This window comes from Somniosus microcephalus, unplaced genomic scaffold (assembly GCF_052327205.1).
Source record: "Somniosus microcephalus isolate GS21.2 unplaced genomic scaffold, FLI_Smic_1.0 unresolved_chr4, whole genome shotgun sequence".
In the NCBI taxonomy this organism is placed as follows: Eukaryota; Metazoa; Chordata; class Chondrichthyes; order Squaliformes; family Somniosidae; genus Somniosus; species Somniosus microcephalus.
Window position 1 is genome coordinate 55,278,715 of NW_028225182.1, and position 12,688 is coordinate 55,291,402.

The window sequence follows — 12,688 nt, forward strand, 5'->3', positions numbered from 1 at the left end:
TGCCCTCTCCCCAGTAAAGAGGTTGTGTGTTGGTCAGGACGAACGCCCCACTCCCAGATAATTAGAAGCTAAAATTAAACCTCCAGCCTGGTGTTCAGTGAAGTCAGCAAAGACCACCGCTGCCCCCCAGTGCACGCTGCGTGCATTCCAGGACTCCCCAGCAACTTTAAAGATAAGGGGAACCAGCTAGTTACTGATGTGTATACTAATAATTAGTTACTGATGTGGAAATTACTGGTTAGTTACCGATGTGTATAGAACTAGTTAGTTACCGATGTGTATCGAACTAGTTAGTTACTGATGTGTATAATAATGGTTAGTGACTGTGCAAATTACTGGTTAGTTCCTGATGCATATAGTACTGGTTAGTTACTGATTTGTAAATTACTGGTTAGTGACCGATGTGTATATTACTCATTCGTGACCGATGTGTAAATTACTAGTTAGTTACCGATGTGTATATTAATTTTTCGTGATTGATGTGTATATTACTGGTTAGTGACTGATGTGTATATTACTGGTTAGTGTAAATTGAAGGTTATATTAACCTTCTAGATCGGGATGTGAACTCATTTGATGACAAGCAGTTGGGATTGTTGTCCTGTCACCTATATTTCGCTGTCCATCATCTTCCTTTAACCTGCCTCTATCTCCCTGCCAGATCATCTCTGCCTATCGCTCTCTACTTGCCTTTGAGTGCGTCAGCTAGTTTGCAGACAGCATCTGTCTCGTCCTTTCTGCCTCTCCACCTCCTTTTCTACTCTGTAACCTTCTGCCTATCCGTTTGAATATGCATCGATTCTACCTGCATTTCTGCTGATTCTCTCTCTCTCTCTCTCTCTCTCTGCCTGCACTCTCGGGTCCCCCGCAATACCCTCCCGCCCCTCTCTGTGCCTGCCCCCTGGACCCTGCCTGCTCTCAGTAAAGTCGATGTTCTTTCCGCCTCTCAGGGTAAGCATTGTATCCTGGACGTATCGGCAAATGCAGTGCGGAGATTGCAAGCGGCTCACCTTCACCCCATTGCCATTTTTATCAGACCCAGGTCCTTGGAAAACATCCTGTGAGTATTAAAGCAGCAAAACGGGAAGTTTCGATATTCAGGGTTCAGCCCTGGGGCAATACTGAGGGAGCGCTGCACTGTCGGAGGGGCAGTACTGAGGGAGCGCCGCACTGTCGGAGGGGCGGTACTGAGGGAGCGCCGCACTGTCGGAGGGGCGGTACTGAGGGAGCGCCGCACTGTCGGAGGGGCGGTACTGAGGGAGCGCCGCACTGTCGGAGGGGCGGTACTGAGGGAGCGCCGCACTGTCGGAGGGGCGGTACTGAGGGAGCGCCGCACTGTCGGAGGGGCAGTACTGAGGGAGCGCCGCACTGTCGGAGATGCCGTCTTTCAGATGAAACATTAAACCGAGGCCCCGTCTGCTCTCTCAGGTGGATATAAAAGATCCCATGGCCACAATTTCGAAGAAGAGCAGGGGGGAGTTCTCCCCGGTGTCCTGGGCCAATATTTATCCCTCAACCAACATCACTAAAACAGATGATCTGGTCATTATTGCATTGCTGCTTGTGGGAGCTTGCTGTGCGCAAATTGGCTGCCACATTTCCCACAACAGTGACTACAAAAAGTATTTCATTGGCTGTAAAGCGCTTCGGGACGTCCCGAAGGCGCTATAGTAACGCACGTCTTGTGAACGGAAGTTAATTGACTTTGCGGGATTGGCTGATGGGAGGGCGGGCTGGTGTCAGGCTGAAGGCTGTGCTGTGAGTGGTGTCGCAGTTGATGAAGGAAAGGCTGAATGCTCCGTGCTTTGTGTTACAGGGAGATTAACAAACGGCTGACGGAGGAACAGGCTCGTAAGGCCTACGAGAGGGCCGTAAAATTGGAGCAGGAGTTCACCGAGTGTTTCTCAGGTGTGTGGCCAGCCCGCAGAGCTCTTTCCCTCGACTTTATTCCGCAGTGAGATTCCTTGACGGACGAGGCTCGTGTTCCCTCGAGTACAAAAGATTAAGGGGTGATCTAATTGAGGTGTTTCAGAGATTGCAGGCATTTAGGAAAGAGATGAGAGGTCTTGAAAATGGGTTGGACAGGGTAGATGTGGAGAGAATGTTTCCACTTGTGGGGGAGACCAGAACTAGGGGCCATCAATATAAGAGAGTCACTAATAACTCCAATCGTGAATTCAGGAGAAACTTCTTTCCCCAGAGAGTGGTGAGAATGTGGAACTCGCTCCCACAGGGAGTGGTTGAGGCGAATAGCACCGATGGTTTCAGAAGGAAACGAGACGAGTTCATGAGAGAAAAGGGAAGAGAAGGAGATGCTGCTGTGAGGCAGATGGAACGGGAGGCGACCGATGTCACACAAAGGGGGGTGGAAATCTGGAACTCTCTCCCCCAGAAAGCTGTCGAGGCCGGGGGTCAGTTGGAGCTTTCAAAACCGAGATTGATAGATTTTTATTGGGCATGGATCTGGGTGGGTGTGCTAGATACAGAGAGATAGACACAGTAAAGCTCCCTCTACACTGTCCCATCAAACACTCCCAGGGCAGGTACAGCATGGGTTAGATACAGAGTAAAGCTCCCTCTACACTGTCCCATCAAACACTCCCAGGGCAGGTACAGCGCGGGTTAGATACAGAGTAAAGCTCCCTCTACACTGTCCCATCAAACACTCCCAGGGCAGGTACAGCGCGGGTTAGATACAGAGTAAAGCTCCCTCTACACTACCCCATGACACACTCCCAGGGCAGGTACAGCACGGGGTTAGATACAGAGTAAAGCTCCCTCTGCACTGTCCCATCAAACACTCCCAGGGCAGGCACAGCACGGGTTAGATACAGAGTAAAGCTCCCTCTACACTGTCCCATCAAACACTCCCAGGGCAGGTACAGTATGGGGAATGTTTTCCTATCTCCTGTCCCTGAATGAGAAATATGGGGGGAGTTTTGCGCTGGGCGGTCCCTTTCTCTTGCGGTACTTGATCTGCGTGATGTCTCTTTGAAGTAAACCAACCTCTTGTCTTTCTCCTCTCTGTTGCAGCGATCGTGGAAGGTGACAGCTTCGAGGAGATCTACATCCGCTGCAAGCACGTCATCGAGGAGCACTCCGGCCCTTACATCTGGGTCCCTTCCCGAGAGAGACTGTAGGACACCCCTCCCTCCCCTGCAACGGCCGACCGATCTCATCCGTCTACAACCTGTGCCCCATCCTGAGCTTCTACAGCCGCTATCATCTCTCGCAGGACCTGAATTCCCCCCCGACGCACACATACAGTTTTTGTTGTTTCATTTGCTCCATTATTGGGATGGGGGAGAGGAATTTTAAAAAAAAAAGAAATTTTTTTTTAAAAAGAAAAAGAGGACAGCCTTGCGTGTGTATGTTTCCGCGCTGTGCAAAAACTCGCTTTGTGCATGCTTCGTGTGATAAGCAAGCAAATGACCAAGGACCATCGAACGAACAAAAGAGAAATCGGCCCCGACTTGCGATGCACGGGGCCTTGCGTCCGTGAAGCCTGAGCCCGTCGATTGTACAAACCTTGGCTTGTCTCTGGTGACTGTAAATAACTTCCTTATTTTAACATTAAAAAAAACAACCCCAGACGGACGAGTCAAATAAACCAGCGACAACATCGAAAAAAAACAACAACAAAAAATCGACACCTTAAAATATCGCTTTCTGTTCTTTTCTCTCTCCTTCCGTTCTTCGTAGCCTCTGTTTCTGCTGCCTGCGCCCGAGAGAAGGAAAAAAAAACTAATCATCAAATCAGTAAATAAATTCGAAGGTGGATGGCTGTCGAAGGAGAGAAGCATGAGACCCAGGAGGATTGAAAGACTTTCGAACTACTTTGCTCTCTCGCTCGCTCACACATGCTGTGGAATACTCTTCCGATCTACTCCTGTTACAAGATGTGATTGCTGTCGCTCTCTACCTCCCCCCACACACACACACACTCCCTGAAAGAATGGGCCTCCCTTCATCGCTGCATGGAGACTGTGACTGTGCTGCCCTCGGGCAATGTCTCTTTCAGCTTCGAATCATCGAACAGTTACAGCACAGTAGGAGGCCATTCGGCCCGTCGAGCTTGTGCCGGCTCTCTGCGAGAGCACTTCAGCTAGTCCCACTCCCCCGCCCGTTCCCCGTAGCCCTGCAAATTGTTTTCTTTCAGATACTTATCCAACTCCCTTTTGAAAGCCACGATTGAGTCTGCCTCCACCGCCCTTTCAGGCAGCGCATTCCCGATCCTAACCACTCACTGCGTAAAAAAAAAGTTTTTCCTCATGTCACCTTCGGTTCTTCTGCCAATCACCTTAAATCTGTGTCCTCTGCTTCTCGACCCTTCTGCCAATGTTTCCCTCTATCTACTCTGTCCCGACCCCTCATGATTTTGAGCACCTCTATCATATCTCCTTTCAACCTTCTCTGCTCCAAGGAGAACAACCCCAGTCTATCCACGTCACTGAAGTCCCTCATCCCTGGAACCATTCTCGTAAATTTTTTCTGCACCCTCTCTAAGGCCTTCATATCCTTCCTAAAGTGCGGTGCCCAGAATTGGACACAATACCCCAGTTGCGGTTGAACCAGTGTTTTATAAAGGTTCATCATAACTTCCTTGCTTTTGTACTCTATACCTCTATTTATGAAGCCCAGTATCCCGTATGCTTTTTTAACCGCTTTCTCAACCTGCCCTGCCACTTCCAACGATTTGTGCACACATACCCCCAGGTCTCTCTGTTCATGAGCTTCTGACATCCTGATGTGGTTTTTATCTCCGAAACAATGAATGTTTCGCCCACATTTTTCCGCTGGAACGTGCGTTTTTCCCCCCTTTCTCTGGGTTTGTTCTGTTGCTTTCTGGTCGTGTAACGGAATACCCCCAGTGCGCGGAGATCTTTGTTGTCGAGCAGTCAGAGGGGATTGCTGAGCTTTTGCCTTGAATCGAGCCCCCTGACCAGGGCTCAAGGCCTTGCTCTCTGGGTGGGGAGTTGGGCATGGGGGAAATATTCGCCTCCCGCTATAACCTGGCTTCGAAATTTCATCTCGGAGGGTTAACGGACTTCTCTGGCGGTGGAGGAGAGTGGGGGGAGGGCGAGTGGTCAGGATGTGAACCGGCCGTTCAGTTCCTGCAGCTAGATTTCAAATCCAGCCTAGGCAGAGGTCACAGGTCACCTCCCTTCTCGCTGAGGATGGCTTGACACTGAACTTTGAACCCCGAGGGCCACGGCTCTTCTCGGAGACGCCTGGGCGGGTGAGGGTAGATCTCACTTTATTTGGGCTTGGTTTAAATTATTTTTTTGTTCGTACATGGGATGTGGCCGGCATTTATTGCCCACAAGAAGGTGGTGGTGAGCCGCCTTCTTGAACCAGAGTCAACCCCACGTTGCTGTGGGTCTGGAGTCGCATATCGGCCAGACCGGGTAAGGGCGGCAGATTTCCTTCCCTAAAGGACATTAGTGAACCAGATGGGTTTTTACGACAATCCGGTAGTTTCATGGTCACCATTACTGACACTAGCTTTTGATTCCAGATTTATTTAATTAACTGAATTTAAATTCCCCAGCTGCCGTGGTGGGATTTGAACACGTCCCTGGATCACTAGTCCAGTAACAGAACCACTGTGCTACCGCACCGTACCTCTCATTAATTAACAGCGCTGTGGGGGCCTGTTCCCGACGAGATGTTGGCGTTGCAAACTCGCACGGGCCCTCCGAGCAGATACGTGCGCGGGAGGAGGGGTTGCTGGGCCTACCCGCGGGGATCCCCTGGATCGGAGGAGGGGCGGGGTGGGGGAGAACGATGGCGGCAGCGGAGGCCTCCGATTTCCTCGCGGGGGGGGGGGCCCCCCGAGGAGCCCTTCTCGCCCCGCCCCAAACGTTACCTTTACTGGCCTATCGTGGCTACGAGCCTTGTCCCCCGCCTCAGTGCCCCTTCCCGCTCAGGCATCTGAGTAAATGGGGGGGGGGGCCAAGCATGTGTTAAACGGGACCCCACGTGAGGCTTTCACCGGGTGTGTCCTTGGCCCCTGCTCACTGGAATCCCCAGCTTCTCCAGGGCACGTAACATGGGGGATTTTAACCGGCTGGTTCTGCCGGGCTGGTGCAGCTCACACCTCAGTCGGGGGGAGACGATGGTCATCTCAAGGCACCCCCCCCTCCCGCCTGCGATTCTTCAACGTGGAATCCTCCAGCGCTCACAGCCTCCAAAAATATCGCGGCTTTGTAGTCCCTCTGACGTTAATTAACGATGAAGGGACTTTGTGGCGTATGGAGAGAGAGAGCCTGGAGAAAGATTAGACCAGGGAGAGAAACACTGCTGCTTTCTCCGTCCTTGAATCTCTCAGAAGGGGGAAAAGGACGAATCTTGGGAAATTCCTCTTAAAGAGGGGGCAGGGGAGAACAAGCAGCCAGCAGCAAAGAATCTCCATCACAAGATTGTCAGCTCCCCCAAAGAACTTGATGTTTAAATGACGTTAAGAGGGGGAATCGGCCAATACAAGACCAGCCAGCCCCCACACCTGCCTGCGATCCTTCTGAGAGGCAACTCGAATGTACGCCGAGCTCGATTCAACCCTTACCCCCTCCCCCGCCCTCTCCCTCCGCCCTGCCCACTCCCTCCGCCCTACCCACTCCCTCCGCCCTGCCCACTCCCCCGCCCACTTCCCATTCCCCGCCCTGTCCACTCCCCCGCCAACGCTGACTCAGTACCCAGCTGGTCCAAGGCCAGGCTAGATTTGGGCATGTGTGGTTTGCGAAAGTAATGTCATCAATTCCTCCTTGAATTAACTGTGGCCATTACCACCTGTGATGTCATGATGGACTGTGATGTCATGATGGACTGGATGCATTGTAAGTGGATGAAAAAAGTTATAAAAGTTTTATTTTAAATGTTTCTCAAAGTCCCTCGTCTCTTTTACAATTCAGTTCTTAGGAAAACAGAATAGTCGGTTTGGTGGTTGATTAAGAAAAGGAGGGAGCTTGGCTCTGTATCTAACCCGTGCTGTACCTGCCCTGGGAGTGTTTGATGGGACAGTGTAGAGGGAGCTTTACTCTGTATCTAACTCGTGCTGTACCTGCCTTGCCATCCCTAGTTGCCCCTCGAGAAGGTGGTGGTGAGCTGCCTTCTTGAACCGCTGCAGTCCGTGTGGTGAAGGTGCTCCCACAGTGCTGTTAGGGAGGGAGTTCCAGGATTTTGATCCAGCGATGATGAAGGATCGACGATATATTTCCAAGTCAGGATGGTGTGTGACCTGGAGGGGAACTTGGAGGCGGTGGTGTTCCCATGCGCCTGCTGCCCTTGTCCTTCTAGGTGGAAGAGGTTGCGGGTTTGGGAGGTGCTGCCAAAGAAGCCTTGGCGAGTTGCTGCAATGCATCTTGTAGATGGTACACACTGCAGCCACGGTGCGCCGGTGGTGGAGGGAGTGATTGTTTAAGGTGGTGGATGGGGTGCCAATCAAGCGGGCTGCTTTGTCCTGGATGGTGTCGAGCTTCTTGAGTGTTGTTGGAGCTGCACTCATCCAGGCAAGTGGAGAGTATTCCATCACACTCCTGACTTGTGCCTCGTAGATGGTGGAAGGCTTTGGGGAGTCAGGAGGTGAGACACTCGCCGCAGAATACCCAGCCTCTGACCCGCTCTTGTTACCACTGTATTTATGTGGCTGGTCCAGTTAAGTTTCTGGTCAATGGTGACCCCCAGGATGTTGATGGTCGGGGATTCGGCGATGGTAATGCCGTTGAATGTCAAGGGGAGGTGGTTAGACTCTCGCTTGTTGGAGATAGTCATTGCCTGGCACTTGTGTGGCGCGAATGTTACATGAAACACTGCGCCATTTGAAAAATATTTATTGCCAAAGCATTTAATGAAACAATGCTTCTGATGGCGGAGCTGGACGGGCGACAACACAAGGAGCAAGATTGATGCATTTTATTGTTACCGTTTTATAAATTCAACACTTCTTTGGGATTTAGAGCATCATTCCTATATTATAAAATCTTTCTCAATTGGGGGTCACGGCCGGATCAGGGGTTATGCGAGGGCGATGCAGAGGGGGCTAATAATCGAGGCTCAGGAGCAGCGCCGTGCCCCGTTTGATCCAGTTATCCGGCGGCCGGTCGCCTGTCTTCAGCTCGATGCCCACCACGAAGGAGGTGTGCCGGGAGTTGCCGGCTCGCTGTGAGTAATAATAACAGGGACACAAATAGATCCCTGCGGGAAAAATAGAATAAAGACGGTGAACAGTCCTGGCACTGTCCACAAGAGACACCGAAGCTTGTACACGCCCGGGACTCTGCCCCTTCACCCCCCCCCAGCCCGGGACTCTGCCCCTTCACCCCCCCCCCAGCCCGGGACTCTGCCCCTTCACCCCCCCCAGCCCGGGACTCTGCTCCTTCACCCCCCCCAGCCCGGGACTCTGCCCCTTCACCCCCCCCAGCCCGGGACTCTGCCCCTTCACCCCCCCCCCAGCCCGGGACTCGACTCCGCCCCTTCACCCCCCCAGCCCGGGACTCCGCCCCTTCACCCCCCCCCCAGCCCGGGACTCTGCTCCTTCACCCCCCCCAGCCCGGGACTCTGCCCCTTCACCCCCCCCCAGCCCGGGACTCGACTCCGCCCCTTCACCCCCCCAGCCCGGGACTCCGCCCCTTCACCCCCGCCAGCCCGGGACTCTGCTCCTTCACCCCCCCCAGCCCGGGACTCCGCCCCTTCACCCCCCCAGCCCGGGACTCTGCTCCTTCACCCCCCCCCTTCCCCGGGACTCTGCTCCTTCCCCGGGACCCCGCCCCTTCACCCCCCCCAGCCCGGGACTCTGCTCCTTCCCCGGGACTCCGCCCCTTCACCCCCCCAGCCCAGGACTCTGCTCCTTCCCCGGGACTCCGCCCCTTCAGCCCCCCCAGCCCGGGACTCTGCTCCTTCACCCCCCCAGCCCGGGACTCTGCCCCTTCACCCCCCCAGCCCGGGACTCTGCTCCTTCCCCGGGACTCTGCCCCTTCACCCCCCCCAGCCCGGGACTCTGCCCCTTCACCCCCCCAGCCCGGGACTCTGCCCCTTCACCCCCCCCAGCCCGGGACTCTGCCCCTTCCCCGGGACTCCGCCCCTTCACCCCCCCCAGCCCGGGACTCTGCTCCTTCCCCGGGACTCCGCCCCTTCACCCCCCCCAGCCCGGGACTCTGCTCCTTCCCCGGGACTCCGCCCCTTCACCCCCCCCAGCCCGGGACTCTGCCCCTTCACCCCCCCCCAGCCCGGGACTCTGCCCCTTCACCCCCCCCAGCCCGGGACTCTGCCCCTTCACCCCCCCCAGCCCGGGACTCTGCCCCTTCCCCGGGACTCCGCCCCTTCACCCCCCCCAGCCCGGGACTCTGCTCCTTCCCCGGGACTCCGCCCCTTCACCCCCCCCAGCCCGGGACTCTGCTTCTTCACCCCCCCCAGCCCGGGACTCTGCTCCTTCCCCGGGACTCCGCCCCTTCACCCCCCCCAGCCCGGGACTCTGCCCCTTCACCCCCCCCAGCCCGGGACTCTGCCCCTTCCCCGGGACCCCGGGACTCCGCCCCTTCACCCCCCCCAGCCCGGGACTCTGCTCCTTCCCCGGGACTCCGCCCCTTCACCCCCCCCAGCCCGGGACTCTGCTCCTTCACCCCCCCCAGCCCGGGACTCTGCTCCTTCCCCGGGACTCTGCCCCTTCACCCCCCCCCCCCCAGCCCGGGACTCTGCCCCTTCACCCCCCCCCCAGCCCGGGACTCCGCCCCTTCACCCCCCCCAGCCCGGGACTCTGCTCCTTCCCCGGGACTCCGCCCCTTCACCCCCCCCAGCCCGGGACTCTGCTCCTTCCCCGGGACTCCGCCCCTTCCCCGGGACTCCGCCCCTTCACCCCCCCCCAGCCCGGGACTCTGCCCCTTCCCCGGGACTCCGCCCCTTCACCCCCCCCAGCCCGGGACTCTGCCCCTTCACCCCCCCCAGCCCGGGACTCTGCCCCTTCACCCCCCCCCAAGCCCGGGACTCTGCCCCTTCACCCCCCCCAGCCCGGGACTCTGCTCCTTCCCCGGGACTCTGCCCCTTCACCCCCCCCAGCCCGGGACTCTGCCCCTTCACCCCCCCCAGCCCGGGACTCTGCCCCTTCACCCCCCCCCCCAGCCCGGGACTCTGCCCCTTCACCCCCCCCCCCAGCCCGGGACTCTGCCCCTTCACCCCCCCCCAGCCCGGGACTCTGCCCCTTCACCCCCCCCCCCCCCAGCCCGGGACTCTGCCCCTTCACCCCCCCCCCCCAGCCCGGGACTCCGCCCCTTCACCCCCCCCAGCCCGGGACTCTGCTCCTTCCCCGGGACTCCGCCCCTTCACCCCCCCCAGCCCGGGACACTGCTCCTTCCCCGGGACTCCGCCCCTTCACCCCCCCCCCAGCCCGGGACTCTGCCCCTTCCCCGGGACTCCGCCCCTTCACCCCCCCCAGCCCGGGACTCTGCCCCTTCACCCCCCCCCCAGCCCGGGACTCTGCCCCTTCACCCCTCCCAGCCCGGGACTCTGCCCCTTCACCCCCCCCCAGCCCGGGACTCTGCCCCTTCACCCCCCCCCAGCCCGGGACTCTGCTCCTTCACCCCCCCCAGCCCGGGACTCTGCCCCTTCACCCCCCCCAGCCCGGGACTCTGCTCCTTCCCCGGGACTCCGCCCCTTCACCCCCCCCAGCCCGGGACTCTGCTCCTTCCCCGGGACTCTGCCCCTTCACCCCCCCCAGCCCGGGACTCTGCCCCTTCACCCCCCCAGCCCGGGACTCTGCTCCTTCACCCCCCCCAGCCCGGGACTCTGCTCCTTCCCCGGGACTCCGCCCCTTCACCCCCCCCAGCCCGGGACTCTGCTCCTTCCCCGGGACTCCGCCCCTTCACCCCCCCCAGCCCGGGACTCTGCTCCTTCCCCGGGACTCCGCCCCTTCACCCCCCCCAGCCCGGGACTCTGCCCCTTCACCCCCCCAGCCCGGGACTCTGCTCCTTCACCCCCCCCCAGCCCGGGACTCTGCTCCTTCCCCGGGACTCCGCCCCTTCACCCCCCCCAGCCCGGGACTCTGCTCCTTCCCCCCCCCAGCCCGGGACTCTGCTCCTTCCCCGGGACTCCGCCCCTTTCCCCCTCAGTGTGGGACTCCGCCAATTTTACCTTTGCCAAACTTTTTCTTGTTTTCCACGGGCTTGAAGTGGATGGTGGGCATGGCGCAGACCAGCTGCATGGGCTCAGCTTCCACCAGGCAGGCGTTCCTCTTGTCCCAGCCTGCCCCCTCCAGGTACATCCCTTTCACAAACACACCATCCTGAGGGGACAGAGAGCCAGAGGAATCATTGACTGCTACCTGGCTCTGCTCTCTGCATCTGTAGCAGCACCACTTGAGTTTAGCCAAATGTGGTCTCCACATTTAAAAAAGGTTCCAGGTTGGATACCTGCTCCTTGTTGAGTTAGGCGATTAGAGCTGGCGGCAGGTGGTGAATGATACTGGGCCCCCAGGCTGAGGGAGGCAAATATACTGCTCCCGATTACAACACAATGACCCTGATGGAAGCGTGAGTGTGAGAGAGCAAGTGTTAGAGTGAGAGTTCGCGTGAGTGTATCTATTGCACTATCGGGGGATCAGTTCGGAGGGGCAGTGCTGAGGGAGCGCCGCGCTGTCGGGGGAGCAGTGCTGAGGGAGCGCCGCGCTGTCGGGGGGGCAGTGCTGAGGGAGCGCCGCGCTGTCGGGGGGGCAGTGCTGAGGGAGCGCCGCGCTGTCGGGGGAGCAGTGCTGAGGGAGCGCCGCGCTGTCGGGGGAGCAGTGCTGAGGGAGCGCCGCGCTGTCGGGGGGGCAGTGCTGAGGGAGCGCCGCGCTGTCGGGGGGGCAGTGCTGAGGGAGCGCCGCGCTGTTGGGGGGGGCAGTGCTGAGGGAGCGCCGCGCTGTCGGGGGGGCAGTGCTGAGGGAGCGCCGCGCTGTCGGGGGGGGCAGTGCTGAGGGAGCGCCGCGCTGTCGGAGGGGCAGTACTGAGAGAGTGTTGCACTGTCAGAGGTGCCGTCTTTTAGATGAGATTTTAAATCGAGGCCCCGTCTGCCTGTTTTGGTGGCTGTTCAGCATCCTCATGGAAGAGTGTCCTGATCAACATTCCTCCCTTAACCAGCACCACCAAAAACAGATTACCTGTTAATGCATCCCATTGGCTGTTTGTGGGAGCTTGCTGTGCGCAAATTGGCTGCCGCGTTTCCTACATTACAACAGTGAGCACACTTCAAAAAAAGTACTTCATTGGCTGTAAAGCGCTTTGGGACGCCTTGTCATAGACGTACAAGGCACAGTAGAAATACAAGTTCTTTCTTACAGTTACACTGAGAGGTTAAAGGTATTGTTTTTCAGAAAGTGTTTGGCCTACCTTGGGCAGCTCCAGTAGGTTATTATCATCAACCACGGAAACAATGAATTCCCAGGCCAGCGAGTCCACCGAGATCTGGGGGCGGGCGGGGAGAATGAAAAGTGTTATTTTCTTTATTAAATTTAATTGATTAATAGATTGTAGAATCACACAGCATGGAAGGAGACCATTCGGCCCATCGTGCCTGTGCCGGCTCTTTGAACGAGCTCTCCGATTAGTCCCACTCCCCCTGCTCTTTCCCCACAGCCCTGTGAATTTTCCCCTTCCAGTATTTATCCAATTCTTCTTTTGAAAGTTACTATTGAATCTGCTTCCACCGCCCTTTCAGGCAGCGC

At 57.5% G+C, this 12,688-nt stretch overlaps 2 protein-coding genes across 3 annotated transcripts in view; one reads left to right on the top strand and one right to left on the bottom strand.

The window, feature by feature from the left end:
• LOC147091124 (disks large homolog 4) overlaps positions 1-6,879 on the top strand; it is a 683,309-nt gene extending 676,430 nt beyond the window's left edge. For both annotated transcript variants that reach the window (XM_085977591.1, XM_085977592.1), the window contains 3 exons: positions 951-1,060; positions 1,817-1,908; positions 3,034-6,879. In XM_085977591.1, the coding sequence (XP_085833717.1) occupies positions 951-1,060; positions 1,817-1,908; positions 3,034-3,140 (309 nt within the window). In that variant the 3' untranslated portion in view covers positions 3,141-6,879. The remainder of the gene's footprint in view (positions 1-950; positions 1,061-1,816; positions 1,909-3,033) is intronic.
• Positions 6,880-7,812: 933 nt separating this feature from the next.
• The window catches only part of LOC147091125 (dynein axonemal heavy chain 2-like), a 138,808-nt gene continuing 133,932 nt past the window's right edge, over positions 7,813-12,688 (bottom strand). Inside the window, exons 37-39 of the mRNA XM_085977590.1 lie at positions 12,354-12,428; positions 11,122-11,272; positions 7,813-8,193 (exon numbers count right to left, since the gene is read on the bottom strand). Coding sequence (XP_085833716.1) covers positions 8,039-8,193; positions 11,122-11,272; positions 12,354-12,428 — 381 coding nt within the window. The 3' untranslated portion in view covers positions 7,813-8,038. The remainder of the gene's footprint in view (positions 8,194-11,121; positions 11,273-12,353; positions 12,429-12,688) is intronic.